The 27867-nt window shown below is 36.3% G+C and overlaps 1 protein-coding gene across 1 annotated transcript in view; it reads left to right on the top strand.

The window, feature by feature from the left end:
* LOC150077913 (zinc metalloproteinase-disintegrin-like MTP8) overlaps window positions 1-27867 on the top strand; it is a 241339-nt gene that overhangs the window by 36486 nt on the left and 176986 nt on the right. Inside the window, exon 2 of the mRNA XM_090385351.1 lies at window positions 24464-24555. Coding sequence (XP_090241477.1) covers window positions 24464-24555 — 92 coding nt within the window. The remainder of the gene's footprint in view (window positions 1-24463; window positions 24556-27867) is intronic.

Genomic DNA, 27867 nt, shown 5'->3' with positions numbered 1-27867 from the left:
AACATATGAATATGAATATTTCCTCTCCACAATGAGTAGAAAAGACCCGAGTTCGAATCCAGTCGATGACGCGACGAATTTTTACGGTTTTTTTCACAACGTCATCATGACGCTCGGTCTAAATACATTCTGCCCTCTAACTAATATCAATATTTGTCATAAATTTTAAATCACCCAAAAACTGCCAACGAGCTACACCCTACGTAGACTGAGTGTTTTTGTCATTGAAAAACAACAACTCAGAACTTGTAAAATATTAATTATAAAGCGAGTACTGAAGAGTTTGAAACAATGTTACCTTTTTTACTAGAAATAGAAAATGGTTGGTAAATAATCCGTTGCTTAGCAATGGATATTTTGCCAGCTTTTTTTCTGCTTTTCTTTTAGTAATGGGAGATCGCTTTCAGCAAACTAGTGAGAACTGATTACATGGTGAATTTACAACTAACTCCTATGTAGGTTCACCAATCTGTTGACCGTGTCAAAGTTCAGTTGAAGGGGAGTTGACAGTGTTCGTTCAGCGCACAGAGCATTTCAAGATCTACCTCCTCCCCACCTTCGCGTCGGCCGTGACCATGCAAGTGCACTTATTCTTTGAAACTCCCCAACTGTACTGCCATTAACGAAGAGGAGGAAAGAAAAAAAACGGGGCGGAAACACGAGTATGCTGTGGCGTTCCAGCTTTCCCCGCCAACTAGGCCGAAGCTTCAAGTCATCAACGGCAGGGGTGCGCGCACACGCACATACACGTGCGCTCCAAAACAACTGTTCCGTGACGAGTAGCGGTAAAGAAGGGCAAGGTCCTACACATATGGTGACTGTGCGCGAAAGGAAATGCATACGCCCTCATGAATCATGGCGGAGGGCTTAGAGTTCGTCGTATACCTGTTCCGACACACACAGGGCCTCGGAGAGAGCTTCTTTAGCATTGGGGGCACGTTTCTCTGCCCACTTCTGAGGCCACTTAGGAACCGAAAGAGAGAGCAGACTTGGATACAAATGCGTGTTTACTTTAGACTGAGTCAGAAGCAGAATTATGTGAAAAGCGTCCCGTTTTAATGTTAATTTTCGATACGTAAGAATTCATAAAATACGCATGCGCTGATTGATTATAGAGGCTTGTCAGAAGATGGTTAAAAATTCCTTCACGTACGAAGCAACTGCTTCCCCAGCTGCTGAACTCTGAAAGTTGAATTAACAGGAAGAAGACTGGTTTGGCTTCCTTATCAATCATATTTCTTTCTTTTCTTAAGTAAAAGAAAGAAAGTAAAGAAAGTATACGGAACAGCGGTTGCTAGATTAAATTATAAGGTCTCTTTTAAATGTAATTAAAATTAAAACGGAGAACGGACTACTTTATACAGTACTTTGCACCTAAGATGAAAGGAATGCTCTAATATTTCACACCATGTATTTGTCACGTGCGTTCACTGTCACCCCTATCTGTCGCTCCTTGGCGTATATGTCAGAAACATGTTCCATGAAGCAGAGACTGTCCTTAAGTGGGATAAAAAGTCGCTTCACCCTTTTGGCCTGCACTCAGCTTCTATGCCAGATGTTCCCGTGTGACCTTTGATCCAACAAAGATTTGTTTCGGTAGCTTACAGCCATTGGTTAGGATGGCGTTCGGGCATCAGCTCTTGAAAAACATAATTGATAGAGAGAGAGAGGAACAAAAGACAAGAAGAGTTGTACTTAGGCTTTTAAAATATCCCTTTTTCGTTATATCGAAATTTTTTTCTATTTGTAATTCCTATTATATGTATAATAATATATATCTAATGTATTTCTAATATAATTTATAATAATTTCTATTTCCATTTATATAATAATAATAATAATAATAATAATAATAATAATAATATATATATATATATATATATATATATATATAAAATTAATTTGTGAAAGCTGATTTGTAACATAACCTACTACAGATCGCAGCGCCTCTAGTTTCCATTTTTGGAATTAACATTGTTTGTTTAGCCACACGCGAATTTCTATAAATGAAACCATATTGGACAGATTAATTAGAAATGTTCCTTTGACATTCAAATATTGTCTTATGACTTACTGGTTGTTAAACAAATAATTGAGTTTTATTAATTTCTATTTCCAATTATTGTAATGTAATAATAATAATAATATATAAAAATTAATTTATGTAAAGTAATCTATAACATTATCTACTACAGATCGCAGCGCCCCTAGTTTCCATTCTATAAATTCACATTGTTTGTTTAGCTACACGCATGAAAATTCTGTAAATGAAACCACATTGGACAAATTAATTAGAAATGTTACTTTGACTGTCAGAAATTCTTGTCATGTGACTTACTGGTTGTTAAACAAATAATTGAGTTTTATTAGAATATTGTAGTATGGTTTTATTTTCCCCCAAGATGACCTTTGAGGAGCTGACTGGAACCAAACTACTAGATTTACACCGAATAAAGCCCAGATGTATTGAAACAGAGCAAACACAATGGAGGGTGTATTCTCAGGTTAAATTAGCACATTTCATGGCAAATTAATTACGCTGGCTAAACATCTCTCTCTCTCATTTGGCCAGGCATACGTTTACACTAATGTAAATGAGAAAGGCTTCCAAGTAAATACGTAATGGAATGTTGGTCTGAGGTTGCTAGGCTGTTACCTAAGACAGTACTTAAGTCTTTGCCTTAGGGATATTATAAATGCCCGAGGAATATTTAAAAGATATTTCTGAGGAAGGCAGTTGATAAATGTTTTGTATTTAATGACTGCGATGCCAGAAGACGTGTTTTAAGTTTACTGAATTCATTTTCTACGAGGTTTTTTTTAAGAAGATCTCTTTGCTTCTTGCAGGAGGATGGTATTTGAAGTGTTAGAACATTAGAGGTACTTTATAGGAAATGTGTTCCATCAGAAGGGCTTAATTAGCCCTTTGAAGTTTGAGCTGCAGAAGTGTCCAAAATGGATATCGTAAAAATGAATTACGGCTGGTGTAAAATTAAATTGGTCTTTAAAAACACATCAAGGGAATTTCCATTGCAAAGATTAATGTCAAATCGAGGCGAATTTCGCAACGAAATCATTATTTCTCTTGACGAGATATTCCCTTGAGAACACGAACAGATGTTAGTGCCGTTGCCATGGGAACGTGTTTTTATTGTTTATTTAGTGAAAGCACTTGTGGCACTGTTTGGTTGGATTCCGATGACCATTCTTTGGTGCTCTCTTGCGACACATTGAATTGTCTCAAGCGAGAGTTGTGGTGGCTTTGCTTAAAGATCTAGTGTCTTCGGAGATCGCTATAAAATGTATACATTGCAGTGCCAAAAGTTAGAGGACACTTTTGATTGCTTACACTATAATCCGAAAAGTTAGGGGATACCTTTTATTTTCGGTGAAGGAGAAACTGATATTTCACCCTGAAATTTCGAATTTGTTTAGTGGCTTTCAATAGATAGATTAATACAGCTACAATATTTTTATTTAGGTGCTTTTATTCTAACATAATACCTTTCATTATACGTGCGCTAGAACATTTTAACAGCCGTGCGAATGACGTCATCCCTGATTCAGCTGCTTCTTTTGTTTTTTTAGGCTTCCTTCTCTCGCACCTTTTCTGTCCCGCTTTCAAAGAAGCTGTCACGGTGTGCAGCTTTTATCACGCTTTGAAGCGAAGGGTCTTCGGAAACAGATGGCCAAGGGAGGCTCTACGTAGGTAATAGTTTGTCAACCACAAGAGTAAAGCAACGAAGTAGACAGCATGCATCTCCCTGCGGATAGAAATAATAAATTGAGAGGTAAATTTCAGAAAACTGCGATCTGCTCTCGTACTTTATAAAGTACGAGATTATAAAGGCAGAACGCGTGTGTGGAACCTGCAGAGTTAGCCTTTGAAGAAACTGTTTGGTATTCTCGCGTGTGGAGCTGTTTAGATGAATTTACTTTATTACTAAAGTGGTGACGTTACTTTTAATTAAGTTACCATGGATGATTTAATTTTTTGGCCATGCATGCATGCTGTGTAGGTCTGAAGGAAGCTTTGGCAAAATCGGGGTACCCGGAGGAAATTTCTAAATATCCTCTTGCTGTTACATTTCTCCTTTTTTTTTTTTTTTTTTTTTTCTGTAGTGTTTGGTATAAATTGAAAAACAGGGCAATAGAAAGAATTGGAAATCGGAAACTTGTTTACGATATTTGTAACATTAATTTTTGATCGGTGACATTAAGCAAGGGTTTTCTGTATAGCGAAACTGTATCAGGATAAACAAAACTGAAAGAGTAATCTCTGTCAGTTTTGTTTATCCTGATACAGTTTCTTATATTTGTATTTGCTTATGATGGAAGATGGCTGGGAACAGGTGATTCTGTATTTGTTTAATTTAAATTTAACACACCACGCCACAGTTGGGTTTGTAGGGTTGTCTAATAGCTTTCTTAATGGATTAAATTAGTTCCTTTGGAACAAAATATGAAATTTGCCCAAATGAAAAACATAAAGAGGAAAAAGGAAAAGGGAGAAGTAAAGAGCGGTTGTTGTTGTTGTAAGAGCATCAGCGACTAAGGCCATATACTATCTGTAAATTGAGGGAGTCCTGTGGTCGATTTTCTGTTTTCTGGACGAAAAACCCACGCTACCCTAGCCTGAGACCGACTAACTCAACCACTTTGTGAAAAAGGCCATTAAAAATTCCTCTCGTCATCGACGGGAGTCGAATTCAAGCCTCTTCCACCCGGTATGGGGGAGGACAACGGACCAACTAACTGTGCTACCCACGAAGGCGATAAGGAGCGGAAAGAAAGAGAGAAATAAGAAATAGACAAGGAAGACGAAATGGAATGTGGAATAGAAAGAGAAGGAAAAAAGGAAAGTGAAAGAGAAGAATGATATGAAAGAGAAAAATGATCAAAAAAAAAAAAAAAAAGAAGGGAGAAGAAAAACATAGTGAATGAGCGATAAAACGAGAAGAAAAAGAGAGAAAGAGAGCGGGAATGAGAAATAGATCGAAGAGGAGACAGCCAGAGAGAAAAGAGAAAGCAAATGAGAAATGGGGCAAGAAATAAAGCGAGAAAGGAAGAGAAAAAGAGAGAAATAATGATTAAAAAAGTAGTTAAGAAAGAAAACTGATTTAATTATATCTTTAAACGATATGGTGCACAAATAGATTAATGTTGTATGAATTAATCCTGTGGAATTTAACGAACTAACTTTATACAGTATCTCTGGTGTTTACATGGCAGGAACAAATTTGAAAGTATTGTATATCACAGACGTTTCGTGGATTATTTCCTATTCTCTTCTACAATGTGACAAAACCTTGATACGTGTAAGCTAGAAGGCTAACATAATACTCGTACAACATGAATTAATTGATAGGTATGAAACAATTGCCAAAATACTGAGGTTATATCACAGTATTATGCCCTAGCAGTTTACACGTATTATGCCCTCATGGATACCACAGCTGGTGTAATCACCGTCCTCCCCATAACGGGTGGAAAAGACCTCAGTTCGAAATTACGCGAGGAATTTTTATGGGTCTTTTTCACGACAATAGCTGAGTTAGTTGGTCTCAGGCGAGGTTAGCGGTTTTTTTTCTCCCGGAAACTCTGGTTTTTCGTCCAGCAAACAGCAGGTCGATCACAGAACACACGCTGTTTACAGACATTATATATAGAGCAATATGGCTTAAGTTTCTGATGCGTCTGAAACCCTACTGCAAAAACAACGCCACATATCAAGTTGTGGCACGCTGGAGAGCAGTTAGGAAATGATCTGCGAACTGTCTACGATATTTCAATACGTTCCCGTAGCGTAAATACTAAAGAAATAAAGTTTCTTCGTTGAGTTCCGCAGGGTTCAGTGTGCTTAGTAATGGACTAAGAACGTAGGAGGAAAAGAAAGAGAGAATAAGAAAGTGGAGGTGGAAAGGAAGTAGAACGGGTATGAAAAAGAAAAAAAGAAACAGAGAGAAAGATCCGGTTCAGACTCAGGAATAATATACGAGTTTCCAAACAACTTGGGGGTAAGGGAGCGGCCAAAATGATGACGTCTAGTTTTCATTGATGTCGATAACTGTTGTATCCTTGTCTGTCTGTAAATTAAGTCAAGGATGGTGAACTTTGTGACCTGAAAACGTCTTCAAAGCACTTGCTGGTGAATTCCTCAACCTTCGGCCGCTTTTGAGCCACACGTTTCTTTCTAATTTTCCTTCATAACGATCCAATTATGCAGCTTCGGTAATCTTACTTTCCCAAAAGATCATTTAGAAGGCCACTTAAAAGGGACGACACTTGGCGGGAATCACAACTTCTTCGAGCCGCTGCTGCTTACATCTGAATCATTTCTTCCTGCCACACACACACACACACTAACCGCCCATCCTGACATAAGATTGATGGTAGCGAATATTAAATCAGAATGGCTTGATTAGGGGTTTTAAGGAATGCGAAACGGGTTGCCTACTCCAGAGCCACCTAGTGGATTCGAATCCAATCAACTTCAATAAGAAGAAGAAAAAAGAAAAGAGGAAAAAACTGATAACAGTTTGAAGTCTTCGGAATTAAAGCGGAAATTGGCTCTAGTGACCTTCTTTTTCTTGTGAGGATATTACGAAGTTCTTCGAACTATCTTGTGACCACAAACAAGAGACAGCTAGGAGGTGAGAGACTGCAGTGAAAAATTCTGTCCTTTGATCGTAATTTTTATGACTAAAGAGAAGGAAATGTCTGCAAAAGAAAGCCAATTTACTCCTAACGAACTGGTATTTGCAGTGGCAGCGTTATGTGTAAGTGGACAGGCTTCCAGGCTGAAATTCAAGACCATGATCCTTAGAAAGCCTAATTTCATGAGAAAGAACTGTGCTTTTCAGAAATTAAACCCATACAATAAACACTTCGCACAGTTTGGTTTCCATAATTGAGACTCAATGAGGCAAATTATTTTTTCCTAAAAATCTAATTTAGATGTTTAAGGAAATTTTAGAGAAAACATTTGGGAAATTATATTTCTGTAATAAGTGTAAAATTATAGAAATCTAATTTTGGTTAGAGAAATAATTTTTCCTAATCCCTAATTTTTCTTACGAATTTTCTAGAAAAACATCAACTTAGGAAAATCCCCTACGACAAATATTTTGAGAATTAGATTTTCCTAATCGAGAAACCAGAGAATTCTAATTTCAATTATGCCATTATTTTCATAAAACTTGAAATTACATTTCTGTTTACAGCAAAATGTTCCGAGGATTATATTTTCCTGAGTAACCAAGAGAATTTAAGAATTTAATTTCACTTAGGGAAATTGTTTTCCCTGAAAGCTTAAAAACACAACTGATATTTTAATGGAAACTTTAGGGAATACATTTGGGAAATTAGTTTTCCCATAATAATTGGAAAATTTAGGGAATTTAATTTCCATTATGGCAAATCAAAAAATCATGACGAAATTAGATGTCTACATTTGTGAAAAACTGCTACAGGAAGCAATTTGGGAAATTGTATTTTCCTAAAAATATAAATTGAATTTTTAGGGAAGAAACATATTTTGGAAATGAAATTTACATAATAATTGGAATCTAATAGTGTAATTAAGAATCTAATAATAACTGTAATCCAGAGGAATCTAAAATTAAAATGTTAGTGAATGCATTTGGGAGATTACATAATAATTGGAAAATTATAGGATCTAATTTCATTAGAAGAGATTATATCCCTAAAAATCATGTGGAAATTATATCCCTAAAAATCGTGGAAATTAATCCCTAAAAATCATGTGGAAATTATATTCCTAAAAATCGTGAAAATTATATCCCTAAAATCATGTCAAATGTATATCAACAATTGGAAAAATCCTTCCATTAAACTCTTTTAAGAAATTGGATTTCCCTATCTCAGAAATTTTTGGAAATAACAGACAAGTTATTTTCCCTAAAAAACCTAAATTAAATTTTACAAATGTACTTTTGATTTAGGGGAAATTATTTCCCTAAAAATCTAATCGAAATTAGATATCCCTAATTTGAAAATTTTCCTTAAACATTTCCCAGAAAAATATCAACTTAGGGAAAATCCCTTGCTGTAAATATGTTCGGAGAATTAGATTTTCTAATTAGGAGACTAGAAAAGTCTAATTTCAGTTAGGGAAAATATTTTTGAACACTAAAATTAAATTTCTCTATTTCTCAAATAGGGAAACTGAATTGAATTTTCCGAAACACGTTTTATCGGTGGGATTTTACCCCAATGTTGATATTTCTATAATTCAAGTTTAAAAAAATCTTTCACTTTTTTTTTATTATACATTTTCATCGTATGGGTTGATTTATACGACATGACCCCAGCAAGTTGTATCTTACACCATCAGGTGACAGGAAAGGGATAAGTATGAGCATAAACCACTCATCTAAGAGATCACGTTCATTTCCAAGTCTAACACAAAGCCACCTGCTGCTCGAAACACGTGGTGATGTATCAAGTGCTTTTTGGGGTGGGGGAAGAAGATCGGTCGCGCGCATGTGAACGACCTGGTGATGGTGTACTTGGTGTCGGATATTAGAAACAGCGGTATCGGTTAGCGTCCGCATGATGTGCGTCAGTATTTCTGCCTAATTATTTGGTCGTTAGAGGATCCGTTTGCTGTCACTTTTAGCGCGTGCTGGTGAGAAACATGAACGGCCAAAAAAGGCATTTCTTCATTTCAAACAGTGTGAAAGTTGATTTATTCTTGTAGAATAAAAGACTTCAGCAAAAATGTCACACAGCAATACCTGTATTCGTGACTACTGCAGTATGGCACGCTGGGTATTGTTTGATACCGGGTACATTTTGTTAATGATTATCAATAATCTTGTACAATACATGATGATGAATCAGTGAAGGCGTAGATATTTATTTTTATTAAATGCATTTTGTTGTTTGGTAGTGTAGCTGAGTTAAGCTGAATAAAATTTAATTAATTTTAGGACCCTATCCCCCCACCTAGAATAAAAAGAGGAAAGAATTCCAAACGATTTCAAAAATCATACTCAGGTGAAATATGTTGTCCATGATTAACGAAAATCTGAAGTTCAATTCTTCTCCTGGATCTGATGCGGATCCAGTTGAGTGTCTCTAAGGATATCGGAATGCTTTGGCTGAACTTATGAATTGATAAAGAGCGTGATGTCTAAATTTGCAGATGATGTAAAGATTGGTAGAGTAGTTAATGATCACCGCCAAGCAGAGCTTCTTCAGAGTAACCTGAATAGACTTCAGGAGCGGTCAGAAAAATGGCAGCTTTGCTTTAATTTAGAAAAATGCAAGGTCTTACATCTGGGGTACAGCAATCGCAAAATAACTTATACAATTGATGGAGTTGAACTCATCTCAGTAGTAGAAGAAAGGGATTTGGGAGTTACGATACTCTCAGATATGAAGTTCTCCGAGCATTGTAGACAGGTTGCAAGGAAGGCCCATAGTGTCCCATCGACGATTTATCGAACAATTACTACTAGAGATAATCCCATTGTACAAGGCTGTTGTTAGACCATTTCAGCAATGAACAGTGAAGTCCGTGTAGCGCCATATGGGTCTTCGTGGTTTTGTAGGGACATTTTTAGCCGATAACCTCTTTGAAACTCTATAATCTTCTTTCTGTTACTCATAATGGATGAGTGTTATGTTTACACTTCTGTATGACCTCCACGTTCCTTTTTTGTAAATATTCAACTCGCATCGCCCAATACCTTTGGAAAGGTATCCCGATACTTTTGAGGAGGTAGTGTATTTACATAAACGTACAGAGCGATTGAAGCAACAGCTAACAGATCTTGGTGGACCTGCAATAACTGTTTCCATAGCAACAATATACATATAAGCAACTGAAAAAAATCCTAATAAATTTCTTAAATTTAATCCTAATACTCCTAATAAATTTCTTAATTTTGTCACGACAGTTAAGAAATGGATTTCTTACGTGTGAATATACAAACGCATCTCTTATTTCTTTAATAGTCTTGCGTCTGTAATATTTCGATCTAAATGGAAACGCCCTTAGGATTCATAGTTTATTTACGTCTCTCCAGCACGAAGAACAGAAAGTAGAACATAAAGCTCGTGTGGACGAGCCTGTCCGACAAAGTGAAGTCTTTGGTGTCGTTTTATTGATTGTGTAGGAACTGTACTGGAACTTGATTGGTTGCCTTACATTATCGATGGAAGGGGAGGATGCTACAGCAGAAAAATACCTGGATTGACATAAGCGAGCTGTATCAAGACGGAAGGAAGGAAGGAAACAAGAGAACGAATTATTGATCGCTTGTAGTCGAGAGACAGCACCGACTGATACATTGACTAAAGTTTCAGATTTTAAATGTCACTTTTATCTAAGTATTTTCAGTAAACAGTGAGGCATTTGACTGAAGCCGAAAGAGTACTGGCTGTTCTTTTTTTCGGTCTCAACAGGGAGGGGAAATTGTTGAAAGAGACAAAATGTCGAGTTGTGTACATTATGCACTAAGTCAACTAAAGCCATGAGGAGCATTGTCACTGTGTTAAGGAAATAAAGAGCGAACTTGAAACAAAATTTAATGTTTTGTGCTTTGTTCCCTTACTTAATACCATAAGTGGAGTCCCTCAAGGATCGGTTCTTGGACCACTGTTGTTTCTAATTTTCGTAAATGACATCGATGAAGGGATACAAGGTGTAATGTCAAAATTTGCAGCTGACGTAAAGATTGGTAGAGTTAATGATCAGTGCCAAGCAGCGTTTCTTCAGGATGGCTTGAACAGACTTCAGATATGGTCAGAGAAGTGGCAGCTATGTTTTAATGCAGCAGATAGCAACCCCAAAATAACTTACACACTTGGTACGATTGAATTAAAAACAGTAAAGGAAGAAAGGGATCTCGAAGTTACTATATGAAGTTTTCTGAACAGTGCAAACAGGCAGCCAGGAAATCCCATGGTGTCCTATCAATGATTTATCAAACGCTATCCTGTGGAGATATGGAGGTCATAATCCCATTGTATAAGACAATTGTAAGACCACATTTGGAATACTGTGTTCAAGTATGGAGACCTCATCTGAAAAAAATACGTTGAGCTTCTTGAAAGGGTCCAAAGACGAGCCACTCCAATGGTTAGATCAGCAGAAGGACGACTGTATGAGGAAAGACTCCGATTTTGTGGTCTGCATGGCAACCAGGCACCTCAGAGGTGACCTGATTGAGGTTTATAAGGCTCTGAGTGGGATTAGTAAAATGAATGAAGGCGGAATTCTCATTGTTATAAAGAATCCCAGAATTAGGAGGCATAAATTCAAATTACAGGGCTTGAGGTTTAGATTAATTGTAGGAAGATGTCTTTTAACTAGCGAGTCGTTGATTGCTGAAACAAGTTGTCCTCACAGGTAGTTGAGGCTGACAGTTTGAATAAATCCAAAGCTCAACTGGATAGTTACCCCTGTGAGGAGGGAATCATATTTACTTGGTAAGATTTTTTTTGCCAATGCCGCAAAAGCCTGTGGCTTCCTTGCACTATATGGCGAATATTATTACTATTACAATAACGTCTTGAACAACACCACAGCTGTAACACGACTGTGTGCGAACGACATACGATACGCAGATTACCTTGTAGAGGGATATAGTCACGTGTATTAGCTGACAGCACGTTGCATCATGGTCCTGTGGTTCGTCCAATAGACAGTTCTATAATGCACAATACACTACGTACTAATATCAAATATTAAGTTTTACTATAAATAGTCTTGTTTGGACTCTGTATTCGTCACCTGTCCACTTAGGCTTTCAGAGTGTCAAATACTAGTAAAAAATTGAAAATTAAGTCTTGCAGTCAATTCCAAGATTGTCTAAAAACTCGGTGTTAGAGAGGAACATTCTCTGCAGATTTTGGTGTTGAAGATTGAGCTTTGGTCTTCCTGCAAGATGGTGTTTATAACCACTGTGCTACTGCGAGGACCAGAATTACTAGGACTAATATGAAGAACTTTTAATGTTAAACAAAAAAGGTCAGATAGTCGAAATGTTAACGTGGTGATATCAGAAGAGGATTCAAATTCTTTATTATTCTAATGGTCTAACTTGTTGCGATATCGAGTCATTTTGGTAGAACTATCTGAAAACATTTTCAAAAACAACATACGGCTTCTAGCAACATTGGCAATTTTAGTAGCCAGAAAGATGTGTTGCTATGACTACCAATAGCCAATACGGCCTCTGAGACAGGTGACTTGGAAAGCGAAGTCACTGCAATCTAGTGCGTTCGACATTCTCTCCTTCCAGAGAGACGATGTGGGAAAAGAAAAAAATAATGAAGAAGTTCCAGTCCTAACAGAAAGTTTGTTTTATGGATACTAATAGCATTAACACTGCGCCTGCGAGTTTTATTGCGACTACGACTGTACATCAAAAAACATTTCCTGAATTGCTACGCTGAGATGTTGACTTTTTGTTGTGTTGTTCCTTGATGGATTCAAGGTTGGAAAGATAGAAGAATCTTGTTGGTATTGAAGTATAATATCTGTCTGGGGGCCCTTCGCCAATTACATGACGCTAATTTTCACGTGACTAGCGAGAATTCGCGTGAGTCACTTATTATTATGAATTTTACAAACAAATAATGCATAATACGTACTTATAAAAAATTACTGCTTCTTTCTTTCTCTTATTTTACAAGTTTAAGTTACGTAATAAGTGATGACCACGCAGTTCTGTTAATTCATATTTAAGTAGGTACTTGGCAAGCTCAGCAGTCTGTGAAAGTCACCTTAGATGGCTTTTATAAGTAACTGGATAATTTCTACATTCCTTCTCTCACTCTTTCTCTTTCTTAATATGCTGTAATGCCTAATTTCAGTATTTAGATTTTTCTGAGAATGACGCAAGATGCCTAATAAAATTACGTCATTTATTTTCCCAACCAGCTTTATCCAAGTTACATAATTGCAATAATTCGTGTGAGCATGCGCAGAAAAATTAAGAAAGATATATAATTAACTCATTGACTTTTTTTTTTGTCTAACCAGTGAAACTTTAATTGGATTTCATAAGTTGTTTTTTAAGTATAAATATCTTTCTGCCTCTCTCTCTCTCTCTCTCTCTCTCTCTCTCTCTCTCTTGTAAAGCGTATCGATTACAGCACAATACCCATTGTAACTAGCATGCAGCGTGGAAATAATAGATAGAATAAAGTAGTAACTGTCTAGCCACGCCTAAATTCAATCATAGGGAGAAGGAGAGGGGAAAAACCTAGAAAAGATGGAAGATATCCAAAAAATTAATCTCATCGGAGCATTTAGTCAATAGAAGGTAAAAGAGCTATCAAAGACCAGGCTTCATTTTGTGATAAAGATGGAGACATTGTACATGGGTGTGTATCTGCAAATTGCATGCGCTCTCTTTCTTTCTCTCTCTCTCTCTTTCTCTGTAGTGCGACTTTCAGTGGGTAACTCCCAAACAGGTGAGTCACGAAGGTAGTCAGAGTATTGGAAAAATTTTTGTTTGGGTTATGAATCTCTATATAATTGAGTTATTTTTTACTCCATTTCATTTTCTTGGACGTTTGTAACCAAAAGAAATAATTCGACTCATTTTGGGATACAAAGTTGTAAATACTTGTTGAAGTACAGTTTATTTAGTTCTCCTAACGAGAAAACATGTCTTTCATAATCATTAAATAAATAAAGGCATTTATTATTACTATAAACGTTTTCTCCTTTTTTGGGATTTTTTTCTTCTCGCTCCTAGATGGGTACTTGTACCAATTGTATGGAGTGGTTGATTGCTTCCGATTACTGTTATTATTGTTTTTATTAATGCTGGTCGAGGAACTCTTATTATCCTGCAGGTATTCAAGATAGAGACCTCCTAGAGTTCCATGAAAGTATTTTTGGGTGGGCTATTTCTGCTAGATTCTTTGGGACTCTGGGTGGTTGACACGATGATCGAGATGGTCATTACTTGTTCCATATACCACATATCTTTGACTTCCTATCTTAGGTCTGAGTACTTCCTGATTTTTTTCCTCTTGTTTTCTTGAGGTTGCTGGTGTTGGGCATCGCTCAAATAGATAGCTGTTTCCTTCTTGTCCATGAGGGGTATGTTCGATCTGTTGAGTGGGATCGTCTTGTCCGTTATTATGGCACGGTCCCAGTATAGTCTGTGAGTAGAGGTCTCTAGTAGGGCCTGAGGCTCCTACTTATAATACGGTAAAATTTTTTTGATTAACTGGTATTTTTGCGCTAGCTTTTGATATATTATCCTGGCCACCTGGTCTTGTGTCTGAGTGTACTGCGTCTGGATGATCAACCTGCATCCTGAGGTGATGTGCTGGATTGTTGCTGGGGCCAGGTGGCAATCGACACATGTGTCATCTGTTACTTCAAGGGTCCTTGAATATATTTCCTGTGGTTCCTAGTGTTGATTACCTGGTCTTGGATGGCCAGCATGAATCCTTCGGTCTCACGGAAGAGCCTTCCTTTCGTTAGCCAAGTGTTGGAAGCCATCTTATCTCTGTAGTCTTGATGGAGGTCATTGTAGTGTCTACCATGGAGTGTCTTCTTAGCCCATCTTTCGGTCTTTGTTTCTTCTGTCTGCGTTATGTGGTCTCCTTGAGTTGATTGTTGTGTGTTGTTTCTCCTGTCTTATTAATATTAAGTTTATTCTTTTTACAATCAACCCCTGTACAGCATGCAAGCTAGGGGGGGGGGAGTTATATTAACAGCTTTTTTTTCCTTTTTTTTTTTTTTTTTTTACGTAAAAGCACTTCATTTCATTTTCTTGGATGTTTGTAACCAAAAAAGTCCAACTCATTTTGGGATACAAAGCTGTAAATACCTGATGAAATACACTTTATTTAGTTCTAATAACTATAAATCACGTGTCTTTCATAATTAATAAATAAATACAATAAATAATTGTATTTCTTTCAGTCTTTCGGGATTTTTTTTGTTTAAACAAGGAAGAGTTTTTTTTATGAAGATTCTTTATCGCATGACTTTTTACATACAAATTAATCAGGCAATAAAGAGAAACGTCAGGGATGATGAACGGCTAAGTAGGTTCTTTTGTCCTTCTAATTCCCTTAACATAGATACCTCCTTCCCTTTCCTAAAATCCGGTTTCCGAAAGTCGAACTTCCGCACTTGACCGCAGATGCGCCTACACTTCGGTACCTACTCTTAAGTGGGTCAGGGTCTGACTATGGTAATGGACGCTGTATTTTCTAGTTCGGATCGTTGTAGTCTGGCTGCTTTCCAGAATGTAAACATGCGTAGACAGTCTCTCTCTTGGCGGTGAAACATCATTTTGGTACCTCATTTCTTTACCTTGTCCATTTAGACAGTTGAGTATAAAGAATTATTGTATTCTTCCTCTTAAAAAAATAAAAAGAAAAAGAAAGAAAGAAGAAATACTCAGTTTTCAATCATCTTCATTCAAAGAAATGGAGGAAGCTATTTTGCTCCAGTTTAATACTAAATATCAGGAGTCGGATTATCAGGAGTCAAATAAAAATTCATCCTCGATTGAAGAGGCTTTTAAAAATGCTTCCAGTCAAAGTCTCGAATTCAGACTTCTCCAAACCAGTGTCTAAACTATTATACTGTTACTACGGGCACAATGGCAAGAACAATCGCTAATCCTGTTATCACTCCCCATTGGAAGTTGCTGGATCATTTTTCCAAAGCACAAACTTGTCCATATACTTTTGGTAATGTAGTGTATCTATTATTAACAACCCTACCTATGCACACATCTCTGGTCTAAAGATGAATTAAGTACGCATTAATAATACCGAAATATGCTTTTAAAAAACGAGATATGTATTTTTATGAAAATTCTTATTTTTGTAGTCATTACGCTGCGCAAGGGGCCGGATGCGGCCCGGGTACCCTAGGGGGCGGAAGATCCCTGCTCTAAGCATGAAAAATAAATACCAAGAAAAGAACTGTGTGCGTGAGAGAGAGAGAGTGAGAGAGAGAGAGAGAGAGAGAGAGAGAGAGAGAGAGAGAGAGAGAGAGAGAGAGAGCGATTTCATGCGCATGCGCAGATTCTTGGGAAAATTATTAAATTTCTACTTCGTTTGTCTCTAATTATCGTTCTGTGGAAGAGAAGTTTGTTAATTAACCTTTACCTTGATGGTTATTACTAGCCAATGCTTCCCTGGTGGTTAATTGCATTATTAATCACCGATATTGGCACGTGTGACAACATGTTCCCCTGCCCCCATGTCATTTGACACGAATCTTCATCCATCCTTCCTTACCAGAGGTAAGGAAGGATGGATGAAGAAAAGAAAGCGAGAATGAAAGAAACATAAAAGGAAAATCCTATCCTAGGAATGACGTCAATCCAATGTGTTTAAGAATTTGAGAATGAAGAAATAATAATAAGAAATATATTTAATGTACGCAACACGTTACGTTTCAGGCACATCAGCAAATAGACTTTTATGCGCAAACCGAAAAAAATTTCGTTTCTGCGCATTCACCACATTGTTCATTCCTCCAATCAGCACATAGCAATATCCAGTGTTTCAGCTACATATGCGGTGTATGGATAGTGTATGTGATATGTATAAAAATAATAAAACGAAATAATAATTACTGGATTTCTTTTGTCTAATTTCAGTAAAATTTGGGAAAGGTCGATAAATCTTTTTAAAAGTCCCAAATAATATAAAATTTCATGATAATCCATCCACTGGCAGTCTAGTTATTACATGGAACGGACAGACGGATGGACAAAGAAATAATAATTGTACAATTTCTATTGATCTGATTTTAATGAAATTTGGGATGGCTCTACAAATCTTTCTAAAAGATCCAAATATTACGATTTCATAAAAATCCATGGACTGGAAATCGAGTTGTTACATGTGGACGGACGGGCAGACTTGGGGAAGATAGTAGGTATAATAATGATACATAACCATGACAGAAAAATAAACAAAGGTGACAGTTTAAGAAAATGAAATGAGGGAAGAACTAAAGATCAGAGAGACTGATGGAAAAAGGGAAAAAAGAGCGAGAATGAAGATATCAGGAAATAGTAAAAACAGAGAGCGGAAATAGAAACAAAAGAAAAGAGAGCAAAGAAAGAGGAAAAAAGAAAGTGCACGTGGATGATGGAGAACCCGGGCTCATGAAAAGAGCCGATCACTCCCAGATCACTTCTCCTTGCAGAGGCTCCAATTCCATTGAGTCTTATTGGAGTTTCACACTCCACCTCCTCATGTCAGCTTCCTCTTTTCCCGCATCCCGCTGGGGTTATTGGTTCCTACGAACTTCCACGACGGATGAGCACACTCATTCTTTTTGCGCTTAAAGTGTAAGCCGTCCGTGCCGCCGTCTTTGTTCCGGACTAAATGTACTCGGGATGTCATTCGCCATCAGTCGCCATTCTCTCGCCACTTTTCCATACCTGGTAACCATGGAAACGTGTGCTATAAGAACAGCGTGTGCTGGGCGCAGGTAATTAGTATTTACTCTCATTGTTAATCTCTTTATTTCTCCTCCTCGTGCAAGTCAATCGCATTACATGTGTTATTGGACAAAAGAAATTTGTACCTTTCGTCTTTTCATTGTTTCGCTGTAAATAAATTACTTCGCGGTAGGTAATCACTCATCCCTTTTATCCTTACTATACATCAAGACAATCTCACTGTTGTGAGGTGAGAAATGGACCGAGGCTTTTATTAGTTTTCGCCTTCCCTGGAAGAGATAAATGATCAGCCTCGCAGCCTTGGCGCCTTGGTGGGTGGCTAGGACAGTTGTGACGGACGTTAATGGAGGAAAACCGAGATATAACTTTTAAGTTTTTTTTTTTTTTTTCCTTTTATGGAGAAGGTTGAGGTCAAAAGAAACGTTAATCGAAAGAGGGCGCTCCTGATAGAACTCGGTAATGTTTTAAAATGAGTCATTTGCGGTCTCCAAAGACAGGACTTGAATTTCCAATAACATCGAGTTTATAACCACGAAGATGATTATAAACTCAATCTTGTTTCATTAATTCCATATACGCTTCTCTGGTTCATCTTTTCAACGTCTCGTTTCAAGGTCTTTCTTCCCATGTTTGTGGAAACTTGATGGGAATACTAAACATAAGGAAAATTATAAATATTGTCGATTCACAACAAGCAAGAGCTGTCAGATTCAATGGAAAATCCTTGGAAAATCAGGCTCTAAAATCATTGAACACGTTGTTCAAGGATTCTATACGCTAATTGAGTTCGTGTACATAAACATTCGCTTTTAACTGATGATTTTTTTTATGTAAAGGGTGACTGATGCAAGAAAAAGTAGAGCCCCTTCCCCAAATGAGGTGCCTCTCTATTATTTCAGTACAACCAAAATTATTTTTTCTAAGAATCTCATGTGTAATGGAGATATTTTTCTTCGACTTCATCGAATTCATTATTTACACTTTGCATTTCAAATCCCCATTTATTTTGTCTTTCTTTTCGAAGATTATGAAGGGGAAAAAAAGGATATCGTTTTCTGGTAGGTCAGTTGTACACGGTTCCCTTGACCTTTGTGATGTTTCTCGGTCGTTTATCATAGAGGTGACCTCAGACAGAGACACATGGCAGCTATCAACGGCTAATCTATTTCCTAACCCCCTCTTTCCCTTACTTCCCTCCCTTATACTGTCAGAGCTTTTTAATGGGCTTCTTTTACAACAGACGAAGGATTTGTGGGGTGTTCGGGGAACGTAACGGACCGCCGTTGCTAACAATCCTAGGATTTTTATTTGGCTAACAAAACTTGTTTAGTATTTGACAAAACTGTTTCAGACAAAAGATTTACGCACACAAACCCTCATTTAGTGGGTATAATAATCATGAGCGCGTGCAAAATTTCAAGCCAACAACAACAAAAAAAAAAAAATAAATAAATAAAAAAAGAAAGATTTTAAAACAAAAAACTAAAAAGAAAGATTTCCAAAACAAAAACGAAAACTAAAAAGACATTTTCAAAACAAAGGAAAACTAAAAATTCAAAACAAAGACTTAAAAAAACTAAAAAGATTTTCAAAACAGACTTAAAAAAAACCTAAAAAGATTTATTTTCAAAGCAAAAGAGAAACTAGAACGATTTTCAAAACAAAAAATTAAACAGATTCTGTAAACAAAAAACTAAAAAGATTTTCAGAACAAAAAAAATTTAAAAAAATTTCAAAACAAAAAATAAACTAAAATGATTTTTAAAACAAGACATTCAAAACAAAACAAAAAAAAACTAAAAAAGACTTCAAACCAAAACAAAAAAAAACTAAAAAAGACTTCAAACCAAAACAAAAAAAAAAACTAAAAAAGACTTCAAACCAAAAACTAAAAAGACATTTTCAAAATAAAAAACTAAGCCGACTCAAAACGAAGAAAAACTAAAATTTATTTAACAGTACTGTATTTTCAAAACAAACACTTAAAAAGACTAAAAAAAATTTCAAAACATACTTAAAAAAAACTAAAAAGATTTTCAAAACAAAGACTTAAAAAACTAAAACGATTTTCAAAACAAAAGAGAAACTAAAACGATTTTCGAAACAAAAGAGAAACTAGAAAGATTTTCCAAACAAGACATTCGAAGCTAAAAACAAAACAACTAAAAAGACGCTCAAAACAAAAAACTAAAAAGACGTTCAAAACAAAAAAAATTTAAATAATTTAAAAACAAAAAATTAAACAGATTCTCTAAACAAAAAATTAAAAAGATTTCCAAAACATAAAACTTAAAAGACTCAAAAAAGACTTTCAAGACTTTTTAGATAAACTAAAAATGATTTAACAATATTGTATTTTCAAAGCTTTGCAAACTAAAAGTTTTTTGAAAAAAAAAGTTTTGTTAGTTTTTTGTTCAAAACAAAAAACGAAAAAGGTTATGAAAACAAGAAAAACTAAAATGATTTTCAATACAAAAATAAACTAAAACGATTTTTAAAACACGACTTTCATAAATATTTGTATTGACGATTTATTGTAAACTCTACTGACTTGGTTGTCGTGCCGGAGTATAAACAGAAAATTTATTTATTTATTTATTTAAAACAAAAATTAAAAAGACATTTTCTAAACAAAAAACTAATGACTTTAAAGACAAAACAACCAAAAAGATTTTCGAAACAAAAAAAACTAAGAAAAAAGAAACTAAAGCGATTTTCAAAACAACAAAAAAACTAAAGCGATTTTCAAAACAAAAGAGAAACTAAAAAGATTTTCAAACCAAGATATTCAAAGCAAAAAAAAGAAAAAAACAACTAAAAAGACTCTCAAAACAAAAAACTAAAAAGATGTTCTGAACAAAAAAAACTGAAAATAATTTCAAAACCAAAAATTAAAGAGATTCTCTAAACAAAAAACTAAAAAGATTTTCAAAACAAAAAAAAACTTAAAAGATTTTCAAAAAAAGACTTTCAAGACTTTTTAGATAAACTAAAAATGATTTAAGAATATTGTATTTTCAAAAGCTAAAAGGTCTTTCAAAACAAAAAACTAAAAAGATTTTCAGAACAAAAATTAGACATATTTTCAAAACAAGAAACTAAAAATACTCTCAGGGCAAAGAAAATCTAAAAATTATTTAACAAAATTGTATTTTCAAAACAAAAAGACTTCGAAACAATAAAATAAAAAAGATTTTGGAAAAAAAAAAAAAAAACAATAAATAAATAGACATAATAGACACCATTCAAATACCAAGATCAACTTCTAATGAAAATTATCCGAGAACGTATAAGGAATTGTAGAAATGCAAATTTATGGAGTCATGGATGAGCAGTGAAAAGGCTCATCTGTGATGGTAGATTTGGAATTAATAAAGCAGTTTCGATAAGGTTCCTCTGTCTCCAAACCGATTACCAACACGCATGCGTTGTTTGATTGTTAACAACATTGTATTTTTTAAAAACCGCGAGTCTGTATCTAAATCCCAGCCATTTTACCGGAAGGAGATATAAAAATTGCCACTCTGTAAAAACGTACGGTTTCCTTGTAGTTTGATTTATCTTTTTTGACTGAAAGAGGTTGTGGGGCTACAATAAACGCGATCAATAGGATGTGTTTATGACACCCAGAAGCTGTTCTTAGTCTCTGCTTATAGTGTCTTACCTCACAAGCCTCAAGGGCATACAGCAAGTTAAGTAGAGCGAAAACATTTTTTTTTTTTTCTCTTCAGAATTGACAACTTCCCTTTTTTTTGGGACTTTATCACAATTCATTTACCGACATTGTAAAAGGCATGCCTTTACATTCTTGTAAATAAAGGCATTTTTGATAAAACGTTTTTCTTTTTTTTTATTAAAGTGAACAAAACCTTAGTCTTCAAAGTTCTCCTGATGAATGCAGCAACAGTAGCCGAAACAGCTTAAACATAAATATAGGAATAATTTGTTTATACATCTGTATAAAAAAAGAACTTCACTACCACAGAGTCTGTTTATTAATATCTTTCCTAAATGTGAGTTTTACGATCAACCACCATCAAGAGGTCACAAAGTTATTTTCTGATAAGCAGTGTCAGCAAGTCTGATTCCAAGCCTCTCTCTCTTTTTTTAATACTGGTTGCTTCTTCTCCCCGTGGGTGTTCTTATTGTGAAATATCGGCTATTTGTGAGCATCAAGTAACATCAGTTGAACTGTTTGATGCGATATCTCTTCCCATTACACATTTTTCAAGAAAAGAAGTTTTCTCAATGAGAGAGCAGCGCTGGGGGTGAAAAAAATATCTCACAAACAGCAACCTTCGATGTGCAAAAGGTCAAAATAGTTCAACGTCATATCGGTCTGTTATTGATGCGTTTGAACCACTACTGATTGATAAACTTGGCATATAACGCCTTACTTTCTTTATAAATCGAAGGAACATAGAAGAACTTGTTTTTTAGTTTTCAATGGATGTAGGGGTAACTCACTTTCGGAATAATTTGTTAAAGAGAAGTATAGGAATTACAATTACCGTACTTGTTGGACTATACGACTTACTTGTTACCAATAGAAAATGGCCTAAAGTTGTATTGCTTTTTTATATGCCAAAACCATCTCAAAAATTTTAATTTATTATGCAGATACGATTTTTAAAAAAAAAAAAAGCATTTATTTGCAAGATGGACTCGGATTTATTTCGAGTCCATCTTGCAAAGAGGTTTCTGTGAATACTACCATAAGAGGTTATTGTTGTTTATTATAATCATTACTATTGATTATTAGTTAGAAATAAAAAGAAAATACTTGATATTCCCTATTACCTTTCGCTCTAAGACATCAGCTGTACCCTTGGACTTAATGTCCACTGTGTCTGACTCATACATATCCGGCCTACTTTTTTGCAGCTAAATTGTGTCATGGAAGTAGAGGGGAGGGTGTTTTATCTTAATAGCTTCGGCCATTATCTCATTACTGGCATGGCTTCGACATGGCGCGCGTCGCCTGTTATGGGTACCTTATGGCTCTCCTGGCCAGCGAAAAATGTTTCCTTGGAACGTGAACATAGCGGTTAAAGCAATTTCTTGCTTCACTTGATCTAAGCATCAAGAATTAATTCGGCCAGCGCGAAATCGCTTTAAGTTAAGTGCCCATCCAGCGCGAGAGCGAAATCTCTTTGATGTAGTTACTTTCCAAACACCACCACCACCACCACCAAGGGGGCCTTGTTTCACACACTACTTCACTTAATCACCATGACTACAGGTAGCAGTTGAAAAACAGCCAAAGAACTGTCTTGGCGGGTAGCCTACCTAGATGGCTATTAAGGTGGTAAGGAAATAGAAGCTCTCTGAAGCAGGATTTGTCATAAGACCTCTTACTGTGTACTTTCGATACATTGTATTATTATATAATCATAATGTGGCAAGAAAATAAACATAAAAATGTACTCTGTTCTTCCCACTAATTTCTGCAGGCATCGAATGTTTTAAGATTGTGTCATTCTGATTCGTTGCTCGTCCATTTTCGTACATCGACTAGCTATCATTTGGATGCATTCGCAGTGTTTCTCCCGGCCACAGTATAAATAAGGACATCCAGCTTGCACAGAGATCAGAAAATTAGTTGTTTCCTCCCTATTAAGCCCTACTGGGTTGCCCATTTGGTAGAATCACCGTCCATCCCACACTGGAAGTAAAAGACCCGAGTTCGAGTCCCGTGGAAGATGTGAGGAATTTTTATGGGCCTTTTTCACAACGTGGCCTAGTTAGCCGGTCTCTGCGAGTGTAGGGTATTTTAAAGTTATATGGTTTTTAAAATAACCATTTTTGTTTTTAATGTAACTTCACGGAATTCCAGTTTATCGATATCACCATGTGGAGAAAGCAAGCATTCCAATAAGGACCCGATAAATCTTGGTAGTAAATATGGATGAACGAAAAGATCTTTGGATAGTCACGAATCATTAGCTATTGATGTGATGTACTAACTCTACAGACATTTCGCTGTAGAGTTAGTACCTTCCAAATGCCCTCGTGGGTAGCACAGCTGGTAGAATCACCATCCTCCCCACACCGGGTGGAAAAGACCTGAGTTCGAGTCCCGTCGATGACGAGAGGAATTTTTATAGGCCTTTTTCACAACGTAGCCGAGTTAGCAGGTCTCAGGCGAAGGTGGCATGATTTTTTCTCCTGGAAACTCGGTGTTTTCATCCAGCATACAAAAAATCGACCTCAGAACACACGAAATTTACAGCCAGTATACACAGAGCAATATGGCCTTAGTCGGGAATGCTCCTAAAACTCCACTACAACAACAACAACCTTCCAGATAAACTACCAGTGTTTAAATCAATGGATTGATTTAATTGAAAACATCTTTTGTTCCACCAGCTGCAAAACACTTAGCACTGTTTCACGATATCGAATTTCTGTACCTCCTAAGGAAATATTTCCTTTAACAATCCGGAACTTCAAAACGAAATCTAACCTACTTTACTAAACTACTTCTGACTTCCATGTTTCATGGATGAATTATCTGTTAGAAAATCTGTTGTAATAAAAAAAAATAAAAAAAAAAAAGGAAAAACTTTTCCTAAACTCGTATCTAAGAGTGTACAAAAGGTAGTCTCTCTTATTACAAGCAGATCTTATTCTTGACGGGAGACCTAAGAAAATCAAGAGTACACTTTACCATTTCTTCGAGAGCTGCCATAAATGGAGGTTGTTGCTAAGCAACAGACAACATAACTAGGGATTTGTATCGTCGAGGCGCCCCAAGTTGTCTGAGCGTGTTGTGTTTGTTAACGAACAGTGGGCTTTTTTTTTTTGTAACTTTAGACGTTAGTTGGTTTTTCTCAGTCCAATTTCCTTATCCGTTCTTTGCCTCTTAGCAATTTCAACCGGAACAAAATCTTTTTAAGAAATAAATTAAAATTAGAAGAAATTTAATATTTAAAGTTTGTAATAAGATCTATCTGTAAACCATTATGATCACTGTTTAATTCTTGGTTAATTTAAATATCTTTAAATTTAATTTTTGTCTTTCACAGATATGAGGTCCGAATTCCGCCAACATGCAGTTGTACAGCCCACGTTATATGGTAAGGATGGAAGAGGAAAAAGGGAAGTACCATCACATAAAGTAAGTCTGTGTAAGTGGAAAACTTACGTGCGTACAAAAACTTTATGTACGAAGTTTAACCAGACGTATTGTACAATAATGTACAATTTTTTCTTTAGTTTAGTTTTCAACTTAGGAAAGAGAAATACACTGAATGATCACCTTTCTAATACCTTGTTGGGTAACCATTCGCACGGATAACAGCCTCTATTTCCCTATGCACTGACTCCACTAGATGTCTGAAGACATCCTTATGGATCTGTAGCCATGGTATCTGCAAGGCTTTCTACAGCGTCCGAATAGTTGATGGTTGCTTGTCCATCTTTACTTCTCATTCCAAAACATCCCACAGGTGTCCAATTGGATTGAGGTTAGGCGAATTTGGAGGCATTCGCCTAACCTGAGGCATTGTCCATTACTAATGGGGGTGGTCATAATTCAATGATTATTGCGTGAGTGTAAGTCACAGACGAAGCAATTAATGAGCTGGGCATTGTCATGGTGACAATTCTATTCGGTTTGTAGAAAATAGTATCTTTTTTTTTTTGCATCGATCAGAATTTACAGATAAAAATAAATAAAACCCGATTAACTGTTTGACCATCGCAGATGAATTCTGAATGATAATGCCTTTGGATTAAATTAACAAATCATCCCTGTTTTTATTGTTGATTTTGACTTCTGTACCAAAATACCCATCAATTCTGGTTAATATTTAGCTAACACGTGTGAGGAACTGTTGCTCCAATTTTCAAGAATACAAAAAGGAAAGAAGACATAACTAGGACTTCATTATCCGAACACGAAGTATCTACAGATGGCGCCACCTGTATGAAACATACCTAGTTTATGTCATAGTTATTAAAACGGTTAAAATAAAGAAAATTTAACTAACAGCTAATGAGAATGCTAGGTTTGGTTTAGTTTTTTCGGCTTTTTTTTTTTTTTGAAATACAATTAGCAATGTTGGCCGTTTCTTCTGTTAATGCATGATCTATTTTATGACGTAGGAAAGCATTTATTGATGTTTTGAATTCTGTTTCAGTGAAACTTTGGTAATTGGCAACTTAACAATTCTGACTTTAAACAAAATAGAGTAAATTTTAAAATTAGCTTAAAATGTTTACAATTTCATACTGATTTTGTTGGGAGGTTGGCTGGGAGTGTAGTTATTTCAAGTATTCGCCAGTCTTTTGGCCCTACAGCTTATCTGTAGTTAGGGTCTAAGAGGATATCCGGAACACCAATTATTATCGGTACAGACAGTCAGGGAAATTAAAGAAATGAAAGATCAAAGAGTGATCCTTTTTCCTCCCTTTCTCCTTAACCATCAATACCACTGATGAGGGGAAGGGGGTATAAACACGTCACCCATGACAGCATCCTCTATTATCTGCATCCTATTTGTTATCAGATACTAGCAACACTTGACAATCGTTCCTTTGTGTTTGGCAAGATGTCCTAGTGAAAATAAAACGCTCAGTCTTCGAACTGGCAACATACTGTACTCCCCTGGTGTGGGTTCTTGTCATGAGTCTTTGACGCAAGTAGGAGTGGTTACGAGCATGTTTTCCATGAGAAGTGTCCCAAGGTCGACGGGCAGAGAAGGGTAGTGAACTAATTACATACCTCGTGCATTGGCAATCCACCTACATCGTCATCATCGCCACCAGGGACACTCCTGTTTTATCTAATTACCCCCCAGACTGGTGGATTACATTGAAGAACGGATGCGGCTCGAACAAGGCACAGAAAAGGCGCCAAGTCTGCGAAGACATCCTTTCAGATAGCAACCGTTACGAGCGGGGCCACGTGTTTCAGGGTGAACGAACAGCTGAGAGTTTCCGGCGATAGAAACAGTTTTAATATTAATCGACAAGGATAACATTCGCCAACCTACCTGCCTATCTCTTTGCATGAAGGGCAGTTATATTACTAAGGCCAAACTTTATTTTCTACCCTTTCAAGTAGACAATATTATGGTGTCCAAATTCAACTTCATAGTCTCCATCTTCATAACCGAATGGTCAATGAGGGTACAGAAAAGTATACGCGCTTTGAGTCACCATGGTGCAGGTCCTCCATGTGACTCCTGAATATTCTTGTATTCTCTCTATCCTGTGGCCTTCCCTAACCTTATGTGGTTGTCCCGGAGTATAAACAGAAAAACGTATTTATTTTATTTTATCATCATTATATCGACCCCTAGAAAAGTAGTTTGTATCCACCATTGGGCCAGGGACCAGTGACGCATTTACAAATAGGAGCATTAGGTACCCAAAATATCTGAACGCCCCAAAAAATTTACGTATACAACAAAATGGTTCTCACATCCGGTGCAATACCAGAACTTGACTTATTGGATGGTTGAAGTGTGAAACCCACGTTTAATCTCCAGAGTCTCCATTATTCCTTGAGGTTTAGAAAAGTTAGTTTCTTTTACAGGTGAATCATGCCTCCAGTTTGGGGTGTGCAAGAGAGGGCCAAAATCGCAGCCCGCTACTAGTTTTGGGAACCGTTATAAGAGTTCAAAGGTGGTAGCGGGCCAAACGAGGACTCCATGCAATACTGGACACAAAAATAATAAAAAAATTTCCATCAGAAGTTAATGACAATAGGCTGTGTCATCAATAGGAAGAAAACTTATAAGCCAACAGCCTCGCGGACTCCAATGAGACAGTGACTTCTCAAGCAGCCCACCGAAGGCTGTTTAGAAACATTATTAATAAGGGAAGATGACGGGGACCATGGACATATTTCTATTTTCGTTGTAGTGAAATTTTCGCTAAAGCTGAATTCATTTTAACTGGGCTTGTATCTCAAGAGAAAACTAGAATAATTCCAGGACATGTTTGGACTTTTAGGTATCGGGTTGAAGATTTGATATCTTTATTGAGTGATGTCTGAAAATATTTAAGGGGATACGCCTTTCTGGAGTGCACTGTATTATTGCATTCTGACACAAATTACAATTCTAATCTGATCAACTGTCAACAAAAATACCTCACCTGACAGTTTGTATCGTATAGTCCTTGACGATATCAATCGAAACCAGTATCAATAAACTCCTTTCGTTCAATCACCTAGAATAGGTTGTGTGAGATTGAAATCAGGAAATGTATCAAACGACCTTGTATTGAATCCACAAGGCCGATGACTACACCCTTCCATCTTTGAACACCGTGACTAGCAAATAAAAAAAAAAAAAAAAAAAAGAAAGAGAAAAAAAATGTGAAGCATGTACGATCTTAAAGAGTAAACGTAATGGGCGTGGTCATCTTTAAACATTATTGAGGGCTAAGAGACACATTTCTGTACTGTGTGCTCATTAAC

Source organism: Mastigoproctus giganteus, chromosome 11 (genome assembly GCF_048544385.1).
Source record: "Mastigoproctus giganteus isolate SK-2022 chromosome 11, ASM4854438v1, whole genome shotgun sequence".
Classification (NCBI taxonomy): domain Eukaryota; kingdom Metazoa; phylum Arthropoda; class Arachnida; order Uropygi; family Thelyphonidae; genus Mastigoproctus; species Mastigoproctus giganteus.
Note: the sequence above shows the minus strand (reverse complement) of the source record. Positions and strands in the feature narration are given on the sequence as shown.